The 27,811-nt window shown below is 39.6% G+C and overlaps 1 protein-coding gene across 3 annotated transcripts in view; it reads right to left on the bottom strand.

Annotated features, from left to right (window-relative positions):
- Positions 1 to 27,811, bottom strand: part of pms1 (PMS1 homolog 1, mismatch repair system component) — a 64,865-nt gene that overhangs the window by 26,126 nt on the left and 10,928 nt on the right. For all 3 annotated transcript variants that reach the window (XM_089133076.1, XM_039669862.2, XM_039669864.2), the window contains exons 7-11: positions 21,530 to 21,652; positions 20,666 to 20,815; positions 19,817 to 20,586; positions 7,597 to 8,076; positions 5,551 to 5,681 (exon numbers count right to left, since the gene is read on the bottom strand). In XM_089133076.1, the coding sequence (XP_088989202.1) occupies positions 5,551 to 5,681; positions 7,597 to 8,076; positions 19,817 to 20,586; positions 20,666 to 20,815; positions 21,530 to 21,652 (1,654 nt within the window). The remainder of the gene's footprint in view (positions 1 to 5,550; positions 5,682 to 7,596; positions 8,077 to 19,816; positions 20,587 to 20,665; positions 20,816 to 21,529; positions 21,653 to 27,811) is intronic.

The following is a 27,811-nucleotide window of genomic DNA, read 5'->3' as shown; positions in this document are numbered from 1 at the left end:
AAACATCTTAAACAATGTCATATTTGCAATTAAAAATGTCATTATTGAGCGAAAGACACTTAATGACAGTTGTCACAAACATCATAAACCCCACTTCATATTCATAACATATGTCATGTCATGGTTATAAAGATGTCATGTCAGTCTTATGCACACCCCTTCAAGTAAAGTGTTACCAAAAGTTTTTAATATAAATATTTTTTTTTAATTTGAAAGTTTTAGTAACTTAGTTTTTTTTTTAATATTCTATTTAACTTATATACTTCTATTTAAGTTTTCATCTAATATTTACATTTTATTTCAGCTTTATTTCAATTAACAGATTCGTTTTTAATAGTTTTAGTTAACAATAAGCAACAACACCGCAAGTCTGTATCATATTCTGTTCCCTACATATGTCTCGAGTCCATCCTTTAATGCAAGATGATTTTTTATTTAATTATCTGCCCGGTGTAAATCTGATGGTTTGCAAATATAATAGGACACTTCTCCTCAACAAGCTGAACATTTTCAGGTATCGTTCATATTTGTAGCACAAACTTTATTACCAAAGTTTATTACTTTGGGGTTTTGAAAGGGCTAATAATCTGGTGCATGTTTTTGCCAAATCCCTTAGGTTGGCTCCAAAACTATTCTCTTTTGTAAAGGGCAATTTTCCTCCACAGCACCACACTCTAGTGCAAATCCACCATGCTGGCAAAAGCTCAGGCAGCGAGCCAGCATCAACCACGATGACCCTTACCAACACAACACTTACAGGAACAGACTGAGTGGGAAGTCTTAAGTGCATTTCATAACAACAGGCAAAATAAGGTCAAATGAGGACTAGGATGGTGGCCTCCTTAGAGAGAGGACAACACTACAGAGTAAACTGGCTTCAAACCTGAAAATGTTTTGCACGACATGTATGAGAAATATACAGTATAAGTTATCTGCCAATTTGTTTTATTTGTCAGTGTCGAAAAATTAGGATATGAAGTCAAGCAGAAACCATAAAATATCTAACTAACCCTATTAATCCAATGGTCATGCTGTTTAAAGGTTTCTAGGATTGTCAAAAGTTAGTTATATTCCACCTCAGACCACCAGTGTTGTGCAAGTTACTTCCAAACTGTAATACATTAGGTATTACTCGTTACTGTTATTTAAAAGTAATTCATTACCTTACAATATTACTGTCTCAGAATAGTAATGCGTTACATTACTCATGTATTACTTTTGAGTTAGTTTCACCAAAATAACTAAGTAGTACTTAACTTTGGGGCTGTAACGATATGCAATTTGAAACCGAAATCGCGATTCACCACACAACTCAGATCCACGAACCTACAGAATCGCGACACACCTCTTCCAACTCCCAGCGTTATTCTCCTTACCGTCCATATCCAATGCTGCCTTATCTTTAAATTAGGCTATTAGTATTATTTGAAGTTAACATTATAAAATACGTAGACCTACACCACAAAACTAGTTGAGGATAAATTATTTAAAATTCCAGCATTATGGACATGACATTTGCAGTCAAAACTTGAAATAAAAATTCTCAGAAAATACATGTATTGAAACGTATATAGGCTATTTCCTTAAAGGACAGACATTAGACATTAGACAAATATCAGTCTATGTTTTATTTTTAATATTAGGGAAAAGACACACATTCATGCGTGACAAAAAAAAAATAGGAGGCAAAATATATTTTTTGTAATTCTGTTAATTACACTGCGCAAATCGGATGAGAAGGGGTTGGCATTTTAGTTTTCGTGTTCGCATTTATGAGGAAAAAACAATGTTACAGACGCGACCGCTCTAAACTGGCACAAAAAGACTGCTTTAAAACTTTCACATAGTCTGTTGCCTTTAAGAAGTAAAATACACTGTAATACAACTGTAATATAAGCCTGACTGAACATGTAACGAGTAAAATATTACTGAAAATTGATTAGTAATGCCTTACACTACTGCGTTACAGCAAAAAGTAATATGTTACTGTAATGTATTACTTTTGTAATGCGTTACTCCCAACACTGCAGACCACTAACTGAATCTCTGATGCATTTGGCACAATTAACTGGACACACTTTCGAAGGATTTTCGAAGTTCGAAGTTTTTTTTCTTCTAATTGGTTGAATTCTAGCCTGGCAAGCCAGACCTACACCAAGATGTTAGGTCTGGGAACTCACAATTGGCATGCCTCAATCCTAGGGGCGGGATAAAAGGTTGCCTTTCAATATCCCTCTGCACGCCATAAGATAGCGCCAACCAACCAGAGCAACGAATGGCTGTGGCTGAGAGAGTCCCATGCGTTTTCCACCAGAGGAGCTTGATATATTAAACATTTAGGTCGAATGACTTGAGTGACGTTCTCTTAACTCCAAGTCATCCAGAGTCGCGGCCAAAGCCGAATCGAAAGGCCGCTGTTCAACAGCAGCATCTTCTTTGTTTTTATGGAACCGTCACAACTCTGCCGTCATTGTGTTAAGCCCGCCCACCAACTCTATACACGATGTGATTGGCCAGACCAGAGTTTGGTTTTTCCTCTTCGAAATCCAACGGAGAGTTGCTAGACTCTCACACTGGCTGCAAAATAATTATTGCTATCGCTAGGGTGCGTCTAGATTTCTAGGCTAGTTGAATTCTACAGCATGGCTTGATATTGACTCTTTTGTGGCTAGTGGTTTTCCAAAGTTACTAGCCAGTCAGCATTTTCACTGGCCATACTTTTGACATTGATACCATGGGGAAAAACTGCCATATTAATATTATCTCATCATTTGGCAGCAGGTATATTAGGCTCCTGTCACTTTAAGACCTGACGCACGGATCCATTACATATGCGTTTAACAGACGCACTAAATTCAAGATCACTTAAGATCACTAAATTCAAGGCTTCTGGTCATTCCTAGGATATCGAAGTCCACTAAAGGAGGGAGGGCGTTCTCGCATTTAGCTCCAAAACTCTGGAATAGCCTTCCAGATACGGTCCGAGGCTCTGACTCGCTTACACAGTTTAAAACTAGATTAAAGACGCATCTCTTTAGTCAAGCATTCACATAATGCTTACCTTTTAGTCCTCTGTTATGCCATACGGAACCGTTTGCCACTGAAACGCATTTCCGCGACAGTGGGGCTCGACAGCCTTAGTCAAACGGGTCGGCGCGTATGGTTGGGTTGCGGAGAGTTCAGGTTACGGAGAGTTTGTAAGATAGTGGTTTTGTAACACCGACTCCCGTATAATGGAAATCATTATGAACATCAGCTATGCTAATTATTTCCCATCTGCCTTTCTGCTGTTATCTTGGGACGCTTGTCCCGAGAAAAATGGCGTTCGTCAGGTCCAGTTTTGTATCCAGCCTCTCACGGGGATTTCGGATGCCCCAACGCCTGTGAAGAGACGACTCAACGCCTGCGATATGTTATGGCGCCGTTTTATACATAAACAATATTTATATTTAATATTTATATATAAACAATATGAATGTAAGCCAGAGGAGAACTGGCCCCCGACTGAGCCTGGGTTCTCCCAAGGTTTTTTCTCCATCCAATCTGATGGAGTTTTGGTTCCTTGCCACTGTCGCCTTGCTTTTGGCTTGCTCAGTTGGGGTTATTTAGTGTTTAGCAATGTTTTTGATCTGTGTTGTACTACTTTCATGTTATCACTGTGAAGCTGCTTTGGTACAATCTGTATTGTGAAAAGCGCTATATAAATGACGTGAATACTCACCAAGACCAGCATTTTGACATTAGTTTGTGTGCATTTGATTCAATCGCAATAAGCAGCGAAAAGAACTCAATTTAGTACTGAGAGGCGGCTTTATGTGCAATATGCGCAATCCCACGCCAAAATTAAAGTCCTGTAACAGCAACTGTATTCATCCGGAGCAAAAGAAGCGAGTGAGTGAGGAGAGGCGGGTTTGTGTGTTAACTCACTGTCGGAGCGACGAGAGAGCGAGAAAGCACAGCTGGTATCATGTCTCTATTCTGCTGGAAAAGAGTATTGGAAGCGTTTCAGATATTTCAGTATCGAAAAAAATAAGTAAATCGATATTTACACTAATATACTACTTACAATAAGTTTAAAACATTGTTTTCTAAAAGTGAGGTAATTAATATGCTTGATGAAACACATATTTCATACTTCATTGCCAGTCTGAGCATTGGTCAAAGTGACACTAGAAACCCCTTTTTAACTTATTTTTGTTTTTATAATATTGGAAAATAGAAGGCACCTAGAGAATGGACAAGAAAACATTTAAAGCAAACACATTCTTCACTAATCAGACACAAGCAATTCTGTCAGAAATAATTGACTGTAATCCTGTTATTCAAGCCGTTATATTTGACATTTCAAAACAATTTGTGAACTGTGGCATTAATGATGTCCAGTGGGTCCAACCTTTGTTAAATCAAATTGGACAATCCTAGAGACCTTTAAACAGCATGACCCTTGAATTAATAAAGGCACATTTTCTCAAGAGAAACCTGGCAAAGAAAAAAACACACAAAAAACACACAAACCATGTGTAGAAGTATTTCTGAATCTCTCCCTCTCCACAGCACATGATGAGCATGAGGAGAGAACGAGGGCAGCGAATTCAAGCGAATGCACTTAATGACCATCTAAAAAAGCTAAGGCTGAGTCATACAGGAAGTGGACCGATCGCTTTGAATCAATCGCTCTCTTTCTAAAACGACTTCATATTATACCTGTGCCCACACTGGGGAAAAAGAAGTGCTGACAAAGCACTTTCCACTTAAGCAATTTGTATAAACAATGACTTCATCACTCGGCACAGCAAGAATTAACGTCTCTAAGGTCATAGCATGGAAATTAAAAGTTATTAAAAACTACAAATTAAGCATTAGCATCATATACTGAAAGTTCATGAAAATGTCCAGGGATGCGTATGTAATGGAAAGTGAAATACAGACAATTAACAATTTGGTGACAGGGTCCAAAGCACCCAAATACGCCGTCTATACGAAGGCAGAGCATTAAGTCCAAATCCTATCAAATCAAAAAATTGTCTTGTTTTGCACAAATTGCTGAAGTTACCATTTATATTACACAATATATTTATTTAAAACTCACAAAAAAATTGGAAAATTATTTACATCTTAAAATAGCCAAACAGTATACAATATATCAGGCTTAAAAATCTATTAAATGGGAAATATAAGGTATTTTGAATTAAATAAGATTTTTAAATACATTTAGAATTTTTCTTTCTCCAAACAATGGACATCAATGGTCACCAAAAAAGTTTGGTCATTAATATTCTTCAAAATAAGCTATTTTGTGTTTAGAAGTAGTAGTAAATGATTTTTGGGTGGACTTTTTTGTCTATAAAGTCAAAGTCAAAGATAACCAAAAGGGTTTGGTTACCAACATTCTTCAAAAAGAAATATTTTGTGTTTATCAGTAGTAGTAAATACAGAATTATCATTTTGAACTATGCAATTTAAAAATGAAAAAGTGTGGATTAAACTAATTCAACGGAACACACACACACACACACACACACACACACACGTCTTTGAGAGTTACTGTACCTGGAATCATCCTAATCTCAAAACCATTCGCCACGAGCCTAGGATCAGTAAAGTAAATGTGTCCATTAAAGCAGGGACTGTCTTTCTCCATGTCCAGGAGAACATCCATGTATTCTGGACCACCAAGCAACCTAGGAAAGGAAGTGTATGTTAATATGCAAATATAAATATTAGAGATTCTATTAAAGGAACACTCCGACTTTTTGGGACTTTAGCCTATTCACCTTACCCCCCAGAGTTAGATAAGTCCATACATACCTTTTTCATCTCCGTGCGTGCTATAAGTCTGTTTGACGCACCCACCGCTAGCCTAGCTTAGCACAAAGACTGGATGTGAATGGTTGCAGCTTTCATACTAATCCAAATGAGTGACAAAATAACGCAAACGTTTTCCTATTTACATGTTGTGGTTTGTATAGTCACAGAGTGTGCAAATATCAAGGCCATATGAGACACAGACATCTTTTAACCGTATAAATACTATATTTTCTGAAGGGGAAGCACTGTTACTTGGGCAGAGTGATAACAATCACCTGAGACGCACCGTGACGAGGAGCAGAGAGTTCGCTTCGCTCAGTGTTGGAATAAAGAGTCAGCAATTACCAACGTTAGATAGAAAAGCATAGTTTATCATGGGTGTTTGCTTTATTGTATGAGCTGTGACAATAAACAGGGGAGACCAGGTAATACAGTACCATGTTTCATTGATTTCCAACCAAAAACGCACCCAGATTTATAAATATCATGAATAAATAATTATTATTACAGGAATCAATATATTTTAAATGCAATTTATTAGCTGAACCAAATGTATTCAACAGTAGCCTATATAATATACAGTATTGCATTACTATAGGATAGAATAAGGGGAAAGTAATAGCACAAATTGTTTTTGCACAATGAACTCACAGCCTATCCTACCCTTTTGCACGCTCAAGTTCGTTATTTCCATGGTTATTTCAAATTTAGGCTACTAGGCGCACCGCGCGCAGGGTGCAAGTTCAACGCGCTCGTTTTTTTTTCCCCAAGCGCGTCCGCACCGCATCAAGATAAAAACATATTCATACCCTAATCATATAATAGTGTCACTAACGTTACATTAGATCTGGCTAATGGCACTGTTACAGTAGGTCATCTAAAAACATAACGGAACACTTACCTCAGCCGCAGGTGATCCACTTGTCCTGTCTGTGCTATCGATGGGATGGCCATATCCTTCAGCACATTATGGTCCGTGTGGCAAATTCCATTTTTTCTAAATAGTCGTCCTCATTGAAATGTACCGAGCAAACATAATGTCCCTTGATAATCTATTTAGGTGTGTTTGGATAAATATCCAGAGTTAGCCATTTCTTCATCCAGTCAGCGTTCTTAGTTGGAATTCTGTGAAACATGGTTACCTCCCCTGTTTACAGTCGCAGCTATTTACAATAGAGCGAAAACCCATGACTCTAAACTACGCTTTTACTATTTATAAATTGCTGACTCTGTTACCCAAACACCGAGCGAACTCTCCGCTCCTCACCACGGCATGTCTCCGGTGATGCGGTTATTACGCCGTCAAAGTAGCAGTGCTTCGCCTTAAGAGAATAGTTCTCAGGTTTTATACGGTTAAAAGATGTCTGTGTCTCATTTGACTTTGTTATTTGTACATTATGTGACTATACAAATCACAACATGTAAATAGGAAAACGTTTGCGTTATTTTGCCACTCATTTGGATCAGTATGAAAGCTGCAACCAGTCACATCGAGTCTTTGTGCTAAGCTAGGCTAGCGGTGGGTGCGTCAAACAGACTTATAGCACGCACGGAGATGAAAAAGGTATGTATGGACTTATCTAACTCTGGGGGGTAAGGTGAATAGGCTAAAGTCCCAAAAAGTCGGAGTGTTCCTTTAAGTATTCAGGATAGTGACGATTAATACAGCTACTATTGTACTTCCTACAAAAACCATTCATTTTTACTATTGTAGATTCATATTTTTTACATTTAGGGTTTGTACACATCGAGAATGTCATCATTAGGTGAGAAAATGAGACTGGCTACCCATCTGTCAGCGGTACAGGGGTCTGCTGCCTCACGGTTGGAAGTATATTATTCTTCAGAAGTCTTTTAAACAGCAAGGCCTCCTCCACTCGAAAAGGGTTCAACAACATGAGCTTTCTGCCGCATAAAACAACCCAGGCACCGTGAGAAGCCAAGCGGTTTACAAGCCTGAGGCCCTGTGCACTTGAGCTGTTCTGGTAGGAGAGGAGGTTAAGACTCTGCTTGAGGGTTGCGATACTGAACGGGAGGGGTTTGGAGAGCTTGGCAAGGCTCCTCTTACTCGAGGGCTGAGAGGAGAAGAGTTTGTCCAGGGCCTGCTGGTTGGCGAGGGGGGCCTTGCGCTTCACGCCTTGAGCTTTGTTCAATGAAGACTCTGCGCTCATCTGCTTCTTGCCCTCTCCGCACTGGCCACCTCCCTCCGTTGCCCTCTTCCTTTGAAGGTTGTAGGCGTTCAGAGACTTTTCTGCCTTGCTTTCATACCTAAGATGGGATGTGATACAAGAGTAAGTATTTTGTTACAGTCCAATTTGTACATTTTGTATTTCCTTTGTGTAACTGTTAAAATGTGGTCAGAAAAGATACACTTATCGAGGACTAGCGACAGAAAAAGTAGCCGAGCATCAATACCAGCCAACATTTTGGAATGAATGCATTGTTCTTATGATCTTAAAATGGGCCGAGTTAGACTTATGCTTAAATGCTTGAAGCACGGTTATAATAGAATGAAACTAATAAAAAAAACTTTTTGTTACTTGAAATAAAATAAACATTAGCTGAAATCAAATAACACACACACACACATTATATATATATATATATATATATATATATATATATATATATCCATATATATATATATATATATATATATATATACCCACACATATCCATATATATATATATATATATATATATATATATATATACCCACACATATCCATATATATATATATATATATATATATATATATACACACCCACACATATATATTAGATTTAAAAATCTACTTTACTTTATTTCAAAGGCAACATTTTCATTTAATCTAACTTGAGGTACTAAAATAACTAAAACGAAAACTGAAATAATTATGCATGCATAAAAAAATGCATATTTAAATGCATATTTAAAAAAAATAAAAAGACAAAACTACATAATAGAAAAACTAAAACTTAAATTAAAATGAAAGTGGAAAACATATAATAATACAAATGTATTATTCAAATAATAATAAAAAATATAATGATGTCTCAATGGTAATAAAATAAGACAAATATAAAGTATAAAGTGTAAAATTTCCTCACAAAATTAAAATGTCATGTTTTTTCTTTAGTTTTATTATGACAATCCATAAAAAAGAAAATATTTTTTTTGGTGTGTTTGTTTTTTAATTCTTAAAATCAAATCATTTCAACATTGTTTAAAAAGCTTCCCAGAAAACACCTAATGAGACTGTGGCAAAAGTATTGAAGAAGCTAAAATATAAGATAGTTGTAAGATTTTTTTTATTTTTAGGTGTGTTAGGGGTTCTTCCCATGCTTCCAGTTTTGTCATTAAATATTTTTTAGTATTTTACGATTTTATACTTTACTATAATATGTGCAGAATAGTAATAACAGAGATGAAAAAAGACCGATGGTTTGGAACACTTCACTTTTGGCCTATTCATTTGCAGGGTCCGAACGAATTGTAGCAAAGAGGTCAGAAGTTGTGACTAATTAAATATCCTCAATTCACACAAGGAACCTTGATTTAATTTGCTCTAGTGATTCTAAGTGGGCTGCTGTAAATCACAGAGTAGAAAATGTGCAGAAACAGGCGAGATAAAAAACATCTGCTACCTGTGACCAGATGGGGGCCGGAGAGCAGCAAGGGAGGGGGGAGAAGGCCTGTAAAAACATGCAGCCCTGACCCTCCACTGGAAGCTTCTCGATGGGCTTGCCAATTAACAGCTGTGCCATTGCACGGAGCTCGCTACTGTACAAAGGACCGGGCACCATTTCAAACGCACTGTATGGTTTCGAAGCATAAAGCTCTGGTGCAAGAGAAAGATGCAAATCAACTTGCAAATCCTGATAAAAACCACACCAATCAAGATGAAGGCATGAAATGTGCTGAAGAGAGAAGCAGTAAGAGGCCAATGTGGGAGACAAATGATTCCATAATGGAACAGAAGGTTACAGAAGCTTGAGGGGATCCCCTGCCATGTACACTGAAATGGGTTCTTGACCTGAGGGCTTTTGGACTTTCAGTTTGCTGTTTGAACACAGTGAAAATGGATAAACAACAGACTTTGTGGTTGAGATTTACGTGTGAAAAAAATAAGTCCTTAATAATGTTACAAAAGACGTAACTGGATAATGGCCATCACAGGAATAAATTACATTTTCAAAATATATTCAACTAGAAAAACATTATTTTAAATTGCATTAACCTTCAAATGGTCTTCGTTTCCTGTTGTTTACACTTCTGGGCTTTGGGGTCTATACGACCCCAACAATTGATTGAGTAATTGTACAGAAAACATACATTTTTAATCATACGAATAATATATCTTTTTTTTTTTCCTTCTCATCTATTCATTAATGCTGTGTTTTTGGAGATATAAAGTCCTTTTGTATCCATATACCACACAATTCCTCAACTACACCATTAGCTTGCATATGAAGTATTATTTTTTTATGATACATTGCATTTATGCTCTAGTACTAAGCTTCATTTCTGTGTAAAAATTTTCAGATTTATGCCGGATTTTTTTTAAATTATTATTATTATTTTTTTGACATATGAAGAAAATATATTTAGTTTTTTCACATTTCCCATTCATTTCAATGTGGGCTCATATTGACTCAGAAAGACCAGAAGTGTAAACATTTTTTTTTTCCATACCTTCAGAACGACCGAATCAAGCACAGTTTTTTGTGTGTGTACTGTGTATAGATGAAAAGTCACAAAATCTTATTCCACTGAGATGAAGGGAACCTTTTTTTTATTAAGTAAAATTCGATTGGGGTCATATAGACCCCATGACCCGATTGAGGGTTAATATTTTACTGTATTTTTGATCAAATAAATGCAAACTTGGTAATCCTGACAAATTGATTAATCGTAATAAATCACATCTAATATTAAAGTTTGCCAAAAAATTTATATATATATATATATATATATATATATATATATATATATATATATATATATAATTTATGTTAAAATGTGTGTATATATTTATATATATATATATGCATGTATATACACGTGTGTGTATATATATATATATATATATATATATATATATATATATGTGTGTGTGTGTGTGTGTGTATATATATATATATATATATATATGTATATGTATATATATATATATAATATATATATATATATATATGTAGAGCACCGTGCACAAGACAGGACTGGCTGGTGTACTCTCTCAAGGCAGGCTCAAGGCACCTTTGAGGTGAGACCCATCACTGAGGCCCAAGCAAGGAGGAACATTGTTGCATCTGCACCTGCTGAACTAGGACAGTTCCCATGCCCCAACTGTGCCGTTCAAGGATCGGACTCCACAGCCATCTACGAGTCCACAATAGATGAGCTGTGCAAAGTATTGTCATCATCGACATTGATGGACTACCAAGAAGATTGCCCTGATACACCATGTGTTTCCATCGAAAAGGGCACAGCTTAGTGAGCTACATACAGAATAGAAATGAAACCATGGAACCTTCAGATTATAAAATTATATATTTATGATGATTTTACAATTTGTGACTTAACATAATTATCATCATGGTACTCAGTGTCACACGATATTAGAAGGTGGGACTCTCACTCTCACTCTCAGCATTTGATTGGACAAATATCGGTGTAGTCTGTTTTCCCAGAAGAGAATGACTGGACGGTTAGTGTATATCAGCAAAAAGTGAATTGTGTAAAGTATCCTAGTATATATATACATAAATGAGCCAAAACACATCAACTAAGATACAAAGATATGATATGATAACCCCAAATTTCACCACAGACCTTCAGAGACAAAACCTAATAATAAATAATAGATTTAATAATAATTCATTACATTTATATAGCGTCTTTCTTGGCACATTTAAAACACTTTACATAGAAGGGGGGAATCTCCTCAACCACCACCAATGTGCAGCATCCACCTGGATGATGCAGCGGCACCCATATTACGCCAGAGCGCCCACCACACATCAGCTTATTGGTGGAGAGGAGTGCTAGAGCCAATCAGTATATGGGGATGATTAGGAGGCCATGATGGACAAAGGCCAAGGGGCAAACTCCTACTCTTTTCCGAAAGACATCCTGGGATTTTTTAATGGCTACAGAGAGTCCTTGGTTTAATGGATCAACCGAAGGACGGTGCTCTTTGACAGTATAGTGTCCCCATCACTACACTGGGGCCTTACAACCCCCTGCTGGCCTTACTAATGGCACTTTTCCCCTGCTGGCGGCTCGGTACGGCGCGACACGGTTCGGCTAGATTCACTTTTCCACTGTGCCGTACGGCTCAGTATGGCACGGCTCGGTTCGCTTTAGCTCGGTTTGCTTTTCCACTGCAGTTAGCACCGCTTCAAAGTGGGTGGGACTATAGTCTGACCGTTATAGTTTATCCACTCCTCGGCAGCCAACGAGAGGAACGTCTGCACTTCGTCCACTGACCATGATTCAGCCATTTCTTTTTTCTTTAAGCAAGTCAAGCAAGTAGTTTTAAAACAGGTGCTATAGCGGTGGCTGTTACTGGCTATTACGCAAATACAATGGATGCTGGTAGTGACGATTCTGTCTGACTGACTAATCAGTGATCTGCAGTGTGTTCACGTCACATTTTAGTATCGGTACAGTACGCTTGGAACCTCAACAGAGGTGGTACCATTTGAAGCGAGCCGAAGCGAGCCGTGCCGTACCAAGCCGAGCCGTACTGTACCATGCAGTGAAAATGCATCAAAGCATGCCGGACCGTACCATACAGTGAAAAAGCGCCACAAGTGAGACGTACTAAGCCGAGCCATACCGTAACATGCAGTGAAAAAGCGCCAAAGCATGCAGGACCGTACCATACAGTGAAAAGGCGCCACAAGTGAGCCGTACCGAGCCGAGCCATACCATACAGTGAAAAAGCGGCACAAGTGAGCCGTACCGAGCTGAGCCGTACCATACAGTGAAAAAGCGGCACAAGTGAGCCGTACCGAGCTGAGCCGTACCATACAGTGAAAAAGATCCACAAGTGAGCCGTACCGAGCCGAGCCGTACCATACATTGAAAAAGATCCACAAGTGAGCCGTACCGAGCCGAGCCGTACCATACAGTGAAAAAGCGGCACAAGTGAGCCGTACCGAGCTGAGCCGTACCATACAGTGAAAAAGATCCACAAGTGAGCCGTACCGAGCCGAGCCATACCATACAGTGAAAAAGCGCCACAAGTGAGCCATACCAAGCCGAGTCGTACCGTAACATGCAGTGAAAAAGCGCCAAAGCGTGCCGGGCCGAGCTGAGCCATACCGTAACATGCAGTGAAGAAGCGCCAAAGCGTGCCGGACCGTACCATACAGTGAAAAAGTGCCACAAGTGAGCTGTACCAAGCCGAGCCGTACCGTAACATGCAGTGAAAAAGCGCGAAAGGATGCCGGACCGTACCATACAGTGAAAAAGTGCCACAAGTGAGCCGTACCGAGCCAAGCCGTACCGTAACATGCAGTGAAAAAGCGGCAAAGTGTGCCGGACCGTACCATACAGTGAAAAAGCGCCACAAGTGAGCCATACCAAGCCGAGCCGTACCGTACCGTAACATGCAGTGAAAAAGCGCCAAAACGTGCCGGACCGAGCCGAGCCATACCGTAACATGCAGTGAAGAAGCGCCGAAGCGTGCCGGACCGTACCATACAGTGAAAAAGTGCCACAAGTGAGCTGTACCAAGCCGAGCCGTACCATAACATGCAGTGAAAAAGCGCGAAAGGATGCCGGACCGTACCATACAGTGAAAAAGTGCCACAAGTGAGCCGTACCGAGCCGAGCCGTACCATAACATGCAGTGAAAAAGCGGCAAAGTGTGCCGGACCGTACCATACAGTGAAAAAGCGCCACAAGTGAGCCATACCAAGCCGAGCCGTACCGTACCGTAACATGCAGTGAAAAAGCGCCAAAACGTGCCGGACCGAGCCGAGCCATACCGTAACATGCAGTGAAGAAGCGCCGAAGCGTGCCGGACCGTACCATACAGTGAAAAAGCGCCAAAACGTGCCGGACCGTACCATACAGTGAAAAAGTGCCACAAGTGAGCTGTACCAAGCCGAGCCGTAACATGCAGTGAAAAAGCGCCAAAGCATGCTGGACCGTACCATACAGTGAAAAAGCGCCACAAGTGAGCCATACCGAGCCGAGCCGTACCGTAACATGCAGTGAAAAAGCGCCAAAGTGTGTCGGACCGTACCATACAGTGAAAAAGCGCCAAAACGTGCCGGACCGTACCATACAGTGAAAAAGTGCCACAAGTGAGCTGTACCAAGCCGAGCCGTAACATGCAGTGAAAAAGCGCCAAAGCATGCTGGACCGTACCATACAGTGAAAAAGCGCCACAAGTGAGCCATACCGAGCCGAGCCGTACCGTAATATGCAGTGAAAAAGCGCCAAAGCGTGCTGGACCGTACCATACAGTGAAAAAGTGCCACAAGTGAGCTGTACCAAGCCGAGCCGTACCGTAACATGCAGTGAAAAAGCGCTAAAGGATGCCGGACCGTACCATATACAGTGAAAAAGCGCCACAAGTGAGCCGTACCGAGCCGAGCCATACCATACAGTGAAAAAAAGCCACAAGTGAGCCGTACCGAGCCGAGCCGTACCATACAGTGAAAAAGATCCACAAGTGAGCCGTACCGAGCCGAGCCGTACCATACAGTGAAAAAGATCCACAAGTGAGCTTTACCGAGCCGAGCCATACCATACAGTGAAAAAGCGCCACAAGTGAGCCATACCAAGCTGAGCCGTACCATAACATGCAGTGAAAAAGCGCCAAAGCGTGCAGGACCGTACCATACAGTGAAAAAGCGGCAAAACGTGCCGGACCGTACCATACAGTGAAAAAGTGCCACAAGTGAGCTGTACCAAGCCGAGCCGTAACATGCAGTGAAAAAGCGCCAAAGCATGCCGGACCGTACCATACAGTGAAAAAGCGCCACAAGTGAGCCGTACCGAGCCGAGCCGAGCCGTACCGTAATATGCAGTGAAAAAGCGCCAAAGCGTGCTGGACCGTACCATACAGTGAAAAAGTGCCACAAGTGAGCTGTACCAAGCCGAGCCGTACCGTAACATGCAGTGAAAAAGCGCTAAAGGATGCCGGACCGTACCATATACAGTGAAAAAGCGCCACAAGTGAGCCGTACCGAGCCGAGCCATACCATACAGTGAAAAAAAGCCACAAGTGAGCCGTACCGAGCTGAGCCGTACCATACAGTGAAAAAGATCCACAAGTGAGCCGTACCGAGCCGAGCCATACCATACAGTAAAAAAAAAAAACCAAAAGTGAGCCGTACCGAGCTGAGCCGTACCATACAGTGAAAAAGATCCACAAGTGAGCCGTGCCGAGCCGTACCATACAGTGAAAAAGATCCACAAGTGAGCTTTACCGAGCCGAGCCGTACCATACAGTGAAAAAGCGCCACAAGTGAGCCATACCAAGCTGAGCCGTACCATAACATGCAGTGAAAAAGCGCCAAAGCGTGCCGGACCGTACCATACAGTGAAAAAGTGGCACAAGTGAGCTGTACCAAGCCGAGCCGTACGGTAACATGCAGTGAAAAAGCGCCAAAGCGTGCAGGACCGTACCATACAGTGAAAAAGCGCCACAAGTGAGCCGTACCGACCCGAGCCGTACCATACAGTGAAAAAGCGCCACAAGTGAGCCGTACCGAGGCGAGGCGAGCCGAGCCGTACCATGCAGTGAAAAAGTGCCAAAAGTGAGCCGCACCGAGCCGAGCCATACAGTGAAAAAGATCCACAAGTGAGCCGTACCGAGCCGAGCCGAGCCATACCATGCAGTGGAAAAGCGCCACAAGTGAGCCATACCGAGTCGTACCGTACCATGCAGTGGAAAAGCATGAAACACATTGTCCAGCAGCTACCTGGTTTTCCCAGGAGGTCTCCCATCCAGGCACTGACCATGCTCAACCCTGTTTATCTTCAGAGGGTAACCAGTGTTGGGCTACAGGGTGATATGACTGCTGGCCAAATTAAGACACTGCTATAGGGTTATTATCGTTAACTAAAACTAAAACCATACTGAACGTTAACTCAGGGTTTCCCACAGCATGTTGAAACTAAGGCGGCCGCCTAAGAAACACACGCCTGCTGCCTTAACTAAGTTGTCAAAAAAAAAATCCAGTCGCCCCTATGCCTCAGCGAACATAGCTGAACAGGGCGGATTTTAATTTCTCATCATAAATATATCTAGTAGCCTAGTAAAGCGTCATCGTCATCATAGAGAGCGCACGACGACGCTTTACTAGGCTACTTGTAATGGTTTCATGGTTGCACAGCAACGACAGAAGCCACGTTAGCGCAAGCGCTTGTGGAAAGAAGGAGAAAGCAGCGCGGCCGTGGTTTTCCAACACCCCAATCCCCCTGCACCCCCACCCCCACGTGACGGCAAACCCCCAAGGCAATATTTCTCATTTTCATTTAGTTTAGCAAACTAAAACTAATTAAATTCATAAAAAAATATATAGACATAAAAAAATTTTAACTTAACTGTCACCATCCCGCTACCCGGATGCCAAACTTTACTTCACTATATTTCTATTTAAATCCTAATCTAATTGTGACAAATTATATATCGTTGGAAAGGCCTAAGACTTCTAAATGCATATTCTACCCCCGTTTTGTGTTACAAATAAAGTAGGAAGAGTAGTTGATGAATTTATGACAAGAGTGCACCTCAAAAAATCTTTTGTTAATAAATAAATAAAAAATATTTTGTAAAAAATATATATATTTTATATAAAATAAAAAATATATAGTACAGTATATTTGATTTACTGTAAACTTTAACTTTCATAACTTTTTCATACTTTCATTTGTTTTCACTTCAGCAATAATCTGTAAACTTTTAAACAAGACTTGGGTATATATTCCAAAGCATTCTTGAATTACAAGCATTTAAGTTTGAATAGTGCATTTTAACCCCCATTCTCAAAAAGGGGGGTGACAGCTAAGGGGCTGTAAAAGACGACGGAAACACAAAATTACCGAAACTAACATCAAACTTTAAAGAAATAAAGTGAAAGCAGACAAGATAAAAATAAAATCTAAATCAAAATATTAACACAAACTATACCAATTATGCCAAAATAACACTATGTACATCAAGGAGCAGCCCACAATATCTCCACTGATAGGATGAATCTGAAAACAGCACAGAAACAGCAAATAAAAGAGGTCATCCTCTCTCTTGCCTTCTGAGATGGACCTCAGTGGACACTTGCATACCTGATAGCCATTTAGGGAGCATGGTTTGCATTTTCAGCCTGGAATTCATAACGAGCATCAAACACACATAAATCATGCAATAAGAAAGCAATGTTCCCTTGGTGTAGGCACTTTGGATGTAAACCAAGTTCATATAGAGTCGCTGGATCAGCGCCAGCCATTTTATTGCTGCATCAGACCACTGCAACCAAAATATAACAAGCATGGTACTCCCTCCCGCAAACATCCATGTCAACAATCTCTGACCCCTTAGCTCAGCATGCCCATATGCGATGAACCTATGTTACATGAATCCATGTAAGTACAGTATGGCTGCAGGAAAACAAGCTTGCTATTTCACATTTAAGATGGCAGTTATATGCAACAGGATTCAGATGTCTTTTTCCATGTGTTACATAAGTGCCACTAGCAAGGCTGAAATACACTTTCCATTCATTTAATTATGCCGACTTGGCATGCTGTGATTTAGACAATTTTTTAACCGTTTTAGTTCAAAGCGATAACCCTGATGTATTCCTAATCTAAGGTTTCCATTTAAAATGTGATTTTTGTGGCTTTAAGTTGATTAGCTAGCTTTGAGGCCATAAAAAGGTAAGCTAGTGCTTATTTAACAGATTTATTTAATAGATTTAACAGAACAATGTATAGTATTTCACTTCTAAAAAATAATAATAATAATCTTGACGTCTCATCTTTCACAACAGATTTTTGTCACTTAAATGCTCGAACTATAATGTCCCTCCAAAATAGTTATAGTTTGGATAGTTTGGGGTCTGTGAGGTTTTTTTCCCCTCTGAAGAAAGAAACAAATACCATTATTCAGCAAGGATGCATAAAATTTATCAAAAGATGCAGAAAGACATTTGTTATGCAACACAAATATTTTGTTCTTTTTGTTTAAAGAATCCTAAATAAAAGGTATCACTTTCACCATTACTTAGGTCTTGTTTTAAATATAATTATTTTAAAGTGAAGGAGCTTTTTGTAATGTTATCTAGCGTAAATAACAAATCCCGCTTCACATTTGTACAACCAACTGTATACAAGCCACCAGGGCACCATACAGACTTTATCAAAAAATTAGCTGATTTTCTATCAGAGCTAGAATTGTCTGCATATAAACTCCCTATTGTTGGCGATTTTAATATCCATGTAGATAATAAAAAAGATGCATTGGGATTGGCATTTAGAGACATTCAGAACTCTATGGAGTTAGACAACACGTGTCAGGACCCACTCATTGTCGTAATCATAATGCCGTTGAAATTCTGCAGCAGAGCGATGGCATCTCATTATCTAGTCTCATGTATACTTAATTTAACCAAGGTTGCTAAGCCGACTCTGTTGTCACAAATATGGTAAATATCAATTCTAACAGTAAAGATGGCATAATAATCAGTTTCATCTCCTCTGCAGTCTGCATCCCAGTAGCTCGATGTTGCAACAAAAACTACTGACTTTTTTCCAGCACTTTAAACACAGTTGCCCTTAGACTTCCTAACACTTGATGAATGTTCCGTCAATTCTTCTTCGTCGTTTATAAACCTGGGAGTGCTCTTTGATATCAATCTTTCATTTGAAAATCACGTTTCAAGTATCTGTAAAACCACATTCTCCCATCATTAAAATATATCTAAATTATGACATATGCTCTCAATGACAAATGCGGAACAGTTAGTTAATACGTTGATGACCTCAAGGCTAGATTATTGTAATGCTCCTATAGGTGGTTGCCCTACCATTAATCTCACCAACCCTAAATGGTAGAGTATGCTGAGCCCTTTTTTGATGGTTTTGTGTCATTATCTGGCCTAATTTCACCTCTGGAAAGATGAATGTGTATTTAAAATGGGTCATTTATTAAGAAATGTAAATTATTTTTGAATTTTGAGCTTTCTAGACTGAGAAAGACTGAGAGAGAGAGACTGAGAAGATGTATTCTTGGCTTATGTGGATGAAAGACAACATCTTTTCTACTAATACAAATCTTAATGCTAAATCCTGAAGTATCCCTTTAACCCAATGCAGAGAAGCAGTCAAATTTATTTTTTTTAAATGGATGACTTAGTGACATGAAAGTGTCATGCATACATGGGAACTCCTTTAATACAGCTTTTGTTTAATACAAAAGCATGCTAGTATGCACCTCATGTTTAGACTGTGCAGAGCTGGAATGGGGTATAACATGGTTAATGTTTTTGGTTACTACATATTTCCCATACTTCCATTTGTGTTATTTTATAGTTGGACTCATTGTAAAATGTGAGAAAAGAGTAATAATAAAGAAATAGTAGGTGTGTCCAAACATTTGACTGGTAGTCTAGTGTGATAAAATAAGATACATCCATATATCCAACCCAAGTTTTCCTGGACCTCATAAAAAAACAATAAATTAGGCAGATATGGACTTCATCTGGTATAGAATGAACTGGAACCTTCTGGCACCTGAGACTGAAAGAATGTGGCATTCTTTGGAAAAAAAAAAACGGAATGCCTCTTTTACAATGGAAAACAGGCATATTGACCATCAAGCCAAGTAATCGAACACAGTTTTCTGGAAAAATACAAAAGTTGATCAATTCTTCTTTCAGACAGTAACATGACCAGGCCAAACAGATTTTCCAATCCATATTTTACACATGATTTTCTCTCGCTACACACAGCCTGAATCACAACAACTGGAAACTGAGTCTACGAGGGTGAAATCTGGAAACTTACTTCTTGCGGTCTTCCTCCCCGAGGCTTTCCCATCTCTCTTTCACAGCAGTTGTGACATCCTGAGGACTGGCTCTTGGGTTCTCCTGAAGGACCTGCGATCTGGTGTCTTGCTCAAACAGTGAAAAGTCAGACAAGGGCTGACGCACAGAGCGGTTGCTGATCAGCTCGTAGGCTGTGAGCTTGGCCATTTTCTCCATAATCACGTTGGAGGGCCTCTTGGACGTACTTGTGGGCTCAGTTCCACCGACGTCTTCATTTGCTTTTGGGACGTGGAGTTTCACAGGTTTCAGGCATTCTCTGGTGATTTGATTCGAGAAGGCCCTGCCTGTGCTCCAGCTCTCAGCAGATATTTCGCTTTCTTGACCAGGGCCACTGTCACTCTTAGTCGCCTTTGGGGAGTTACAGTTAAGATCAGCTGTAGAGTTCATTACAACATCGTCAGCAGGTAATGAGGAATTAATACTGTCAAAATCACTTGAGCTTCTGTTGATCACCCAATCCTCTGAAATCGAAGAGGAGCTGGTGTTTGCGGTGTTGTTCAAGGATAGCTCACCATCTTGTTTATCTGCATTCGTGGAAGAATGCTCAAGCAATTCTGGGTTGTTCAAACTAATATCTGTGATAGGTGTAGGAACAACTGCATTAGCATGTTCAGTTACATCCACATAACTAGCATTGGGCCGATTTCCTCCTTTTTTGAGATTATCATCGCCAGTGGAGCAGCCGTACAAGGAGATTAACATAGCCTCCACCGCCAACAGCACCTCTTCCTGGACAAAAGTGTTAATGAACGTTTAATTAGCATGATAGGAAGGAACAGTGTTTTACTTTAAGTAAAAATGTTTGTACCTTATTCTGTAGCATCACTTCGGTTTTATCAGGTGTCAGGTTAACGTCCACCGTCGAGGCGGGTATGGTGATGTTCATCATTAAAAAGGGATATCGGCGGTTTGCAGATTCAGAATTCGATTGAGCACTGGCATAGTATTGCTTGATAAGCTGCAGGGTAAAATGTGCATTCACAAGAAGATTGTGAGGATACAACTTTACTTCTAACCTGTAATATCACTTACACTTAGATCGTTACTAAGAAATCATCAAATAAGAACCTAAATAGGCCTAAATCTATGGATTTCAACATTTTCTACACAGATTACATAGGACAATTTACACAATCGAATTGATTTAACACGGTAAATTCTATTAAAACAGAGAAAGGTATTGCTCAGAAAACCTGTAACCATTCCAGCACTTTGAGAAAACAGATAGAGAGTAGTATTGATTACAATTGTATATAACACATAATGCAAAATTATTGGATTTTTCTAATGACAAAACTCATTTGAGAGTGAAAACATGCTACGATATTCTGGAACCTAAATATGACTCTTACAGTCCCTCTTTCAATGTTTTATCCCAGTTATTGTACAGTATCACTCACAAGTTAGGCATTAATTTATGGTGAATTTACCACATTCATTTAAATGATTGATGTGGACGGTGCAATACAACTGAAGCATTTGTTATTTAAAGGGATAGACAGAAAATTCTGTCTAAATTGCGGCTAATATCCTAATTTTACAGTTACGCAAGGACATTTAATTTTACAGAAAAGTCAACTGAACATTCATGTACAAATTTCAACATACACACACATAAAGAGTAAATAAATGTAAGTAAATTGGTATTGATGGTATGTGGCAGTTCCTTTACCTTAAGTATTTCTTTGGCGTGCACAGGTCGACTATTTACAAAGATGAATGTTTTATCAGGTGTATAGGAGCTGGTGGAATTCAAATCTGAGCCCGGTTTGGGAAGGAATCCATCGATGCCGATCTGTGCAAACAATAAGACACATAACAAGAGTCATATATCCACATTTATTTCCAGGGTTGAAATGTGTATTAAGAAGCTACTGAGTAACAGTCTTCCTCCATGTTAAATCTAGTGTAGCTATTCTTTAATTTCCCTCTCTGCTGCAAACCATACTCATTAATTGTCAGGGCACATTGAGGCGTCCATGAACTTTTCCCAAAACAAACAAAATGACACACTGCTGGCCTTCAGCCCGCTTTTCAGTAACCAATTAAGACTTCACTGTGCTATCAGAACTCATTTGTCATCTCCAAACTATGGAGTGGCCAAGTTGCTAAAATGTGCAATGTTTCTGTAGGCTAAAGGCAGCATCGGAGAAGTGGCGGGATGAGAAACGGCTCCAAATTAATCAGTGATCTAGTGCTGCTAGATTGTAATGCTTGAGCTCACCATTTGGAATTAACAAGCACAGCAGTTGGCTGGCAAGAGGACATTTTAATTGGAGTCTCTGACAAACATGATAATCAGGGGTATTGTGACTTTCACAATCAACACTTATGTTCTGTATACTTTGCCACATTTGTCAATTACTGTGGTGTAGGTGGCCCAGTCCTTTCTGTTTTGTGCACTGAATGGAGGTTATTATTCTGGACTCTTCCACTGCAGAAAGATCTCGGCCACAGCACAAAAACAGTCAACTGCAAACTTGCGTCATGTTCCACTCTCACTCAGAAAACCTGTAACCATTCCAGCACTTTGAGAAAACTGACAGAAAGCACTTTCGATTGTAATTCTACATAACGCATCATGCAAAAATACTGGATTGGATATTCAAATGATTAAAAAAAAAAAAGAAGACAAAACTCATTTGAGAGTGAAAACATGCCCATCTCCAAGTCTCTACGATATTCTGGAACCTAGATATGACTCAAGTCCCTCTTTCAAGTCTATGGGATTGAAGTTGATAACCTTATGGGGCCAAATCTTCCATTTTTGAGATCACATGACTAGCCAAATATATCATTTTAAGTTAACTTAGTAAGTCTCATTAAGTCTCCAGCAAGATTTGGATCAAACCGCTCGATTAATATGGATTAATTTTATCTTTATGAGGCCTTCATGAACTGTTTTTGGATGATCTATGAAAGTTTTGGTTACCTGAGAGGTTTCATAAAACATCATGAGGGAACATCACTTATTTTGGGGTGAAATACCCATTTAATTGTAATGCCTAGTTCACACTACATGATTTTAAAATGTCAGGCTGAACTGTGCAGTTCACACTACATGACTTGCTCTCAGTGAAATCATTAATGTTCAAGTTGTTTAGCTGTTCACACAACACAACACAACGTGATTGATCCACAACAGGAGGTAACTCACTACACGAGTTAACAACGCACTACATAGAGATACAACCACGATCGGATGATAAGAGCATATCATTTGTGACTCAATGAGAGCTGTTTCAGTACTATAGTACCTTCTAAATCCTGAAAATAATCAAACAAATAACGAGTTGACAACAACACGATTCTATCTGGTCTAGAAACCATGTTTTGTCACGAAAAACCACGCAATAAAACGAACCAGAAATGACGCGAAACTGCAGAGAAGAACACAACACGCGAATATGGACGTCAGACAGAAACTAGTGCTGCACACTGTTTGCTCGACGATCTGCTCTGAGAAAAAAAAATGCAAAAAAGAAAAAGTAAGATTTACCTGGTGATCTTAACCCATGCGTTGCTATGATTGGCTGTACTCATGACATCACTGAGATTGAGTCGCGCGACTGCTCGAGATATCTAGCAGGCTAGATATTTTTCTGAGCTCGGTGACCTGTCTGCGAGGTGTCTGCGAGCTGTCTTTGGTGCGTTGTTGGCTCTTTCACACTAACGGATTGGCGAGCGTTAATCGTCCGCTAATCGCCCGCGATTTGCACGCGATAACACCCTGACTTGTCGGCGACTCAACGATTTGCAAATCGGGCTTAAATCGGGCTTAAAATCACGTAGTGTGAACTAGGCTTAAGAAAGGTTTTTGAAAGATTTCCTCTTATGGTCGCCAAGGCTGCATTTATTTGATCATAAAAACAGTAATATTGTAAAAAATGTAATTACATTTTAAATTGTATTAAATTAGAAAACAGTTCTTTATTCCTGTGATGGCTAAAATGTCAGCATTGTTACTTCAGTCTTCAGTGTCACATGATCCTTCAGGAATCATTCTAATGACCTATTAGAACTTTAGAAAAAAAATAGATTAATTTGTTAACATTTAAAAACAATTACTGTTGCATGTTGCATCCATGCTGCTTTTGTCCAGCAAAAACAATAACAACAACACACAAATTATGCCCATTCTTTAAATTTCTGAACAAGTCATGACGAATAAAATGTCAATTGTCATTGTTTGCTCAGGTTTATGAGAAATTCAGTGCACAATCTGCAAATGGCTTGACCACGGTCCGGACCAAACAGATGAAATTTGGTCCAACGAAAGGAGGTAGTTTCGGTCCGGATCAAATTGAACTAAGGTTTGGTTTGTTTCTAGTGTGAAAGCATTTCGGTATGATTCGGACTTTCAGACCTTTTACAGGACGCTCCGGTGGTTCCCGCATACCTGGAATAGTTCACCTTGGTCTCTCCCCAAATGTAGGTGATAGAGCTCGCATGATTGCTTGCAGTCTTCTCCTCCTTTCCGGTCGGCGAAGATAAAATGATCGCACGACGAGGACGTTAATTTTGGCGAATTTGAACTAGCCTTGTGTATAGTTGGTGCTGCATGCCATAAAAATAACAATATAGTTGCAACGATATGCATCTGTTCATTCATGTTGTCAAAGTTACCGGCCGAATTGCACCTAATGACTTATGAGTGCGAGACTGATGAGATGACTGTGCACCTAATGACTGATTACTCCAACAGATCCTGCTCTCAAGGCCATAAATTAACTCCTGGTAAAACCCACCAATTTCTAGAATGCAAGGATGACTTACAGCTAACAAATAGTGAGCAAAGATGCATTCTCATCTGGCACATGGCTTTACAGAACATTGGCAAGACTCAGCGAAAACCATCCTTGAGCGTAGCTGTATATACAATAGGTTTCGCTATATGTTCAGCAGGAGAGGATTGAGCTGCCAAAATTGGCCTGAGCCAAGTACTGAAGTGTGCCTACAGAGAATTATTCCTACACGAACGCAAAATGCAAGCAGGGATTCTATACAAACCACAGATCTCTCCTAAAAGTGTATTCTGTAAGAGGACACTTAGCATAAATAAATCACACGTAAATGAGCCAGCAAATTTAGACAATGCTAGCGTTGTGCATTCTTCAATAGGCACAGATAAAGTAGGACACCATGTGTGCACCAACAATAGCATCCTCTCCAACAGGGCAGTGGTGAGATCAGGCCAAATGCCTGAATTAGAATCACCATGTCATGCATGTACTGTATGACCTATACAGTTCTGCGTAACAGGGAGATAATTATAGAACGAGAGGCAGATTCAGCGTTAGGAGAGCCTTTAGCTGAAAGAAGGGGAGATAAGAGAGTGTTATTGCTGACGTAGATGGAAAAGGTCAAGCGGTTCATTTGAAGATCGGAAAAAAAAAAACTGACCAGAAGAAAGGTACATGGGCCATTCCTGTTATGCAGTCTCTATAACTTACAACATTTAAATGAATATAATTCGGTTGTAATACAAGTATTCTGTAAAATACTCCCAAATTTACTTCCATTCTTTGTACCGCCTTATACATCTGAGATGATTTGACAGATGCCAGATCTTCTAATCATGATAACTGATTTCTGGCTAATTTGGTTCTTCAAGCGAATTTGTGGACTTGATTAAAATATCTGGATTAAGTTATCTGAGATTTACTGTGTGTTCTTGTTTTCATTGGAAAAGGCAGATGTATCATTACTCAAAACAATGATCAGCAATGCAGCGATTGGCTGGCGGCAAGACAGCAAAGTGATGATGACATATTTAAAAAAAAACATCAAAAAACTTGACGAATTTCTGGACCTATATCTGAAACAGCCTATTGACTAAAACCACACAAAATATATAATAGATAAATGAAATGTGTACTGGTTGCTACATGATTCCCAATTATTTCCATTATTTAACGATTTCTAGAATTTGTAGAGGCTTCAGATTTTTATTTAAAATGTTGTAATTGGCAATTAATTTGATTTTACCTGTGAATCACATTTGTTACATGACGGCATTAAAGTTTGACAGCACTTTTTACTAAGTTATCAGCATCTCTTAAGCTGCATTAAGCCACTCCCATCAAAGCTCCCACATTCAAATTAATGCACGGCTTAGACTAACAGTACATCATGTGTAAAGGCCCGTTCACACCAAGGACGATGACTATAAATATAACTATAGGCCTATAGTTCTAAAAATCATTCTTAATATTAAAGAACAGCAGAGTTCACACCACAGCTATAACAATAACGACAGAGAAAAGATATCGTGAAAATGTGCAAATTAAGGCCCGGTAATATTAAATATAACTTCCTACGTCAGAAGGGGAGCGAATTCTGTTTGGCTAATTTTGTGACATGCTTGCAGAGAATCATGCTGCGTTCAAGTCATCTCGTATAGATCGTAATTACGAGTTGAACGCACTTGAACGACACCACAATGTCGTAAATACCAGTGGAGAGCGCGGGATTTTCTTTAAGCCCCGATCTGTACGAGTTGGGGGCGTGTCAGTGAGAAACGTTCATTCAACGTCTGTTGACGGTAAATTTTAATTGAATTTCAATGTTTACTCATTGACATTGTAAGGCTTTTTCATTTATAAAGCAAGCTCTCTGCACAAAATATATCATTATAATATAAAAATTATACCTAATGATAGAGTTTGCATTGGCTTCATTAGCTAATAAAAAACATAAAAAGAAAAACACACCTGATGCGCATTCTTTGTTCTTCATTTTTTTGAGTTAACAAACCTTGCTGTATTTTCGTGTAATTCATTAAAAGAAGGTACACCGCCATTTTGCTCCGACGAAACTGACTTGAACGCACCTCACGTCGTAAACACGACTTCCCAACTCGTACGTACGAACTTCCCAGGAGGACTTGAACGGAGCATCATATCTGGATGAACATATAAAGCTAAATTTCAGTAAGCTAAAATTCAGTAAGGGATTGAGAGGGCTTACATAAGGGTGTCAACTTGTCTTGAAGTAAAAAAATACAAATAAAATATATTACTGTTATTGTAATAATAAAAGGTCAATAACTGGTCATCATACAAATTTTGTAATTTTACCAAAAAGCATATGAAAAGCTGTTCCGACTTCCTGTATAGTGTGGAACGCTGCAAGTAGATTTTAAGAGCTCTGACAGAACAAAGCAAGATAGCCTCCCCATCGTTTACAGAGGGGGGGAAGTGCTGATAATGTGATAACCTGTGCTCGTAACAGTTGAGAGCACTTTGGGTAGGTAGCCATGAGGATTGAGGATAACTCTGGAATCACCAACCCATCAGAGAGAACTGAAGCTGCCAATGTCCCGATATGGCGCTGACATCTTAGGACTTGAGTCTGCGCACTTGCGTTTTCGGGACCAGACATGCGCAGTCGTGAGCAGGAAGTAAAGCCGCGAAATCAAGGCCGCGCCCTCATTCTCTGTGATTCAAACGCAAGCACACACCCCGCACTTTCAATAAGTTGCCTCTGTCTACTTCGTTCCTCTCCAATGATGTCTGCTGATTGCAGAACCTCTGGTAAAACAAGGTAAATACAACTAGTAACCACATAATCAACATTATTAAAAAAAAGTCCGCTGGTGCTTCAGTGACTACCTCGCAGAGAACAATCATGATGTCAGAGCACCGTTTATAGCATCACATAACTAAATAAAAACAAACTTATTTTAAAAACGAACACTTGAAATTACATCAAAGTGAGAGAAAGTACAATAAATGACAGAAACTATCTTTGGGAAAAGGATATGTGAAGTGTAATGGAATTGTTTAGTTGGTCTCGCGTTGGGGATGTGGGGTTTATAACCAATACTAGGACCGGTCACAGGGAGGCGATAGAGACGTTTTGGCTTCACTTTTGAGGGCTTGTGCGGCACCTTGGGCAGGAAGGGCTCATGGAAAGCGCATGCAAGTGGATCACTCGCTTAACTGAGGCCAGG

Source organism: Pimephales promelas, chromosome 7 (assembly GCF_988280905.1).
Source record: "Pimephales promelas chromosome 7, fPimPro1.hap1.1, whole genome shotgun sequence".
In the NCBI taxonomy this organism is placed as follows: Eukaryota; Metazoa; Chordata; class Actinopteri; order Cypriniformes; family Leuciscidae; genus Pimephales; species Pimephales promelas.
Note: the sequence above shows the minus strand (reverse complement) of the source record. Positions and strands in the feature narration are given on the sequence as shown.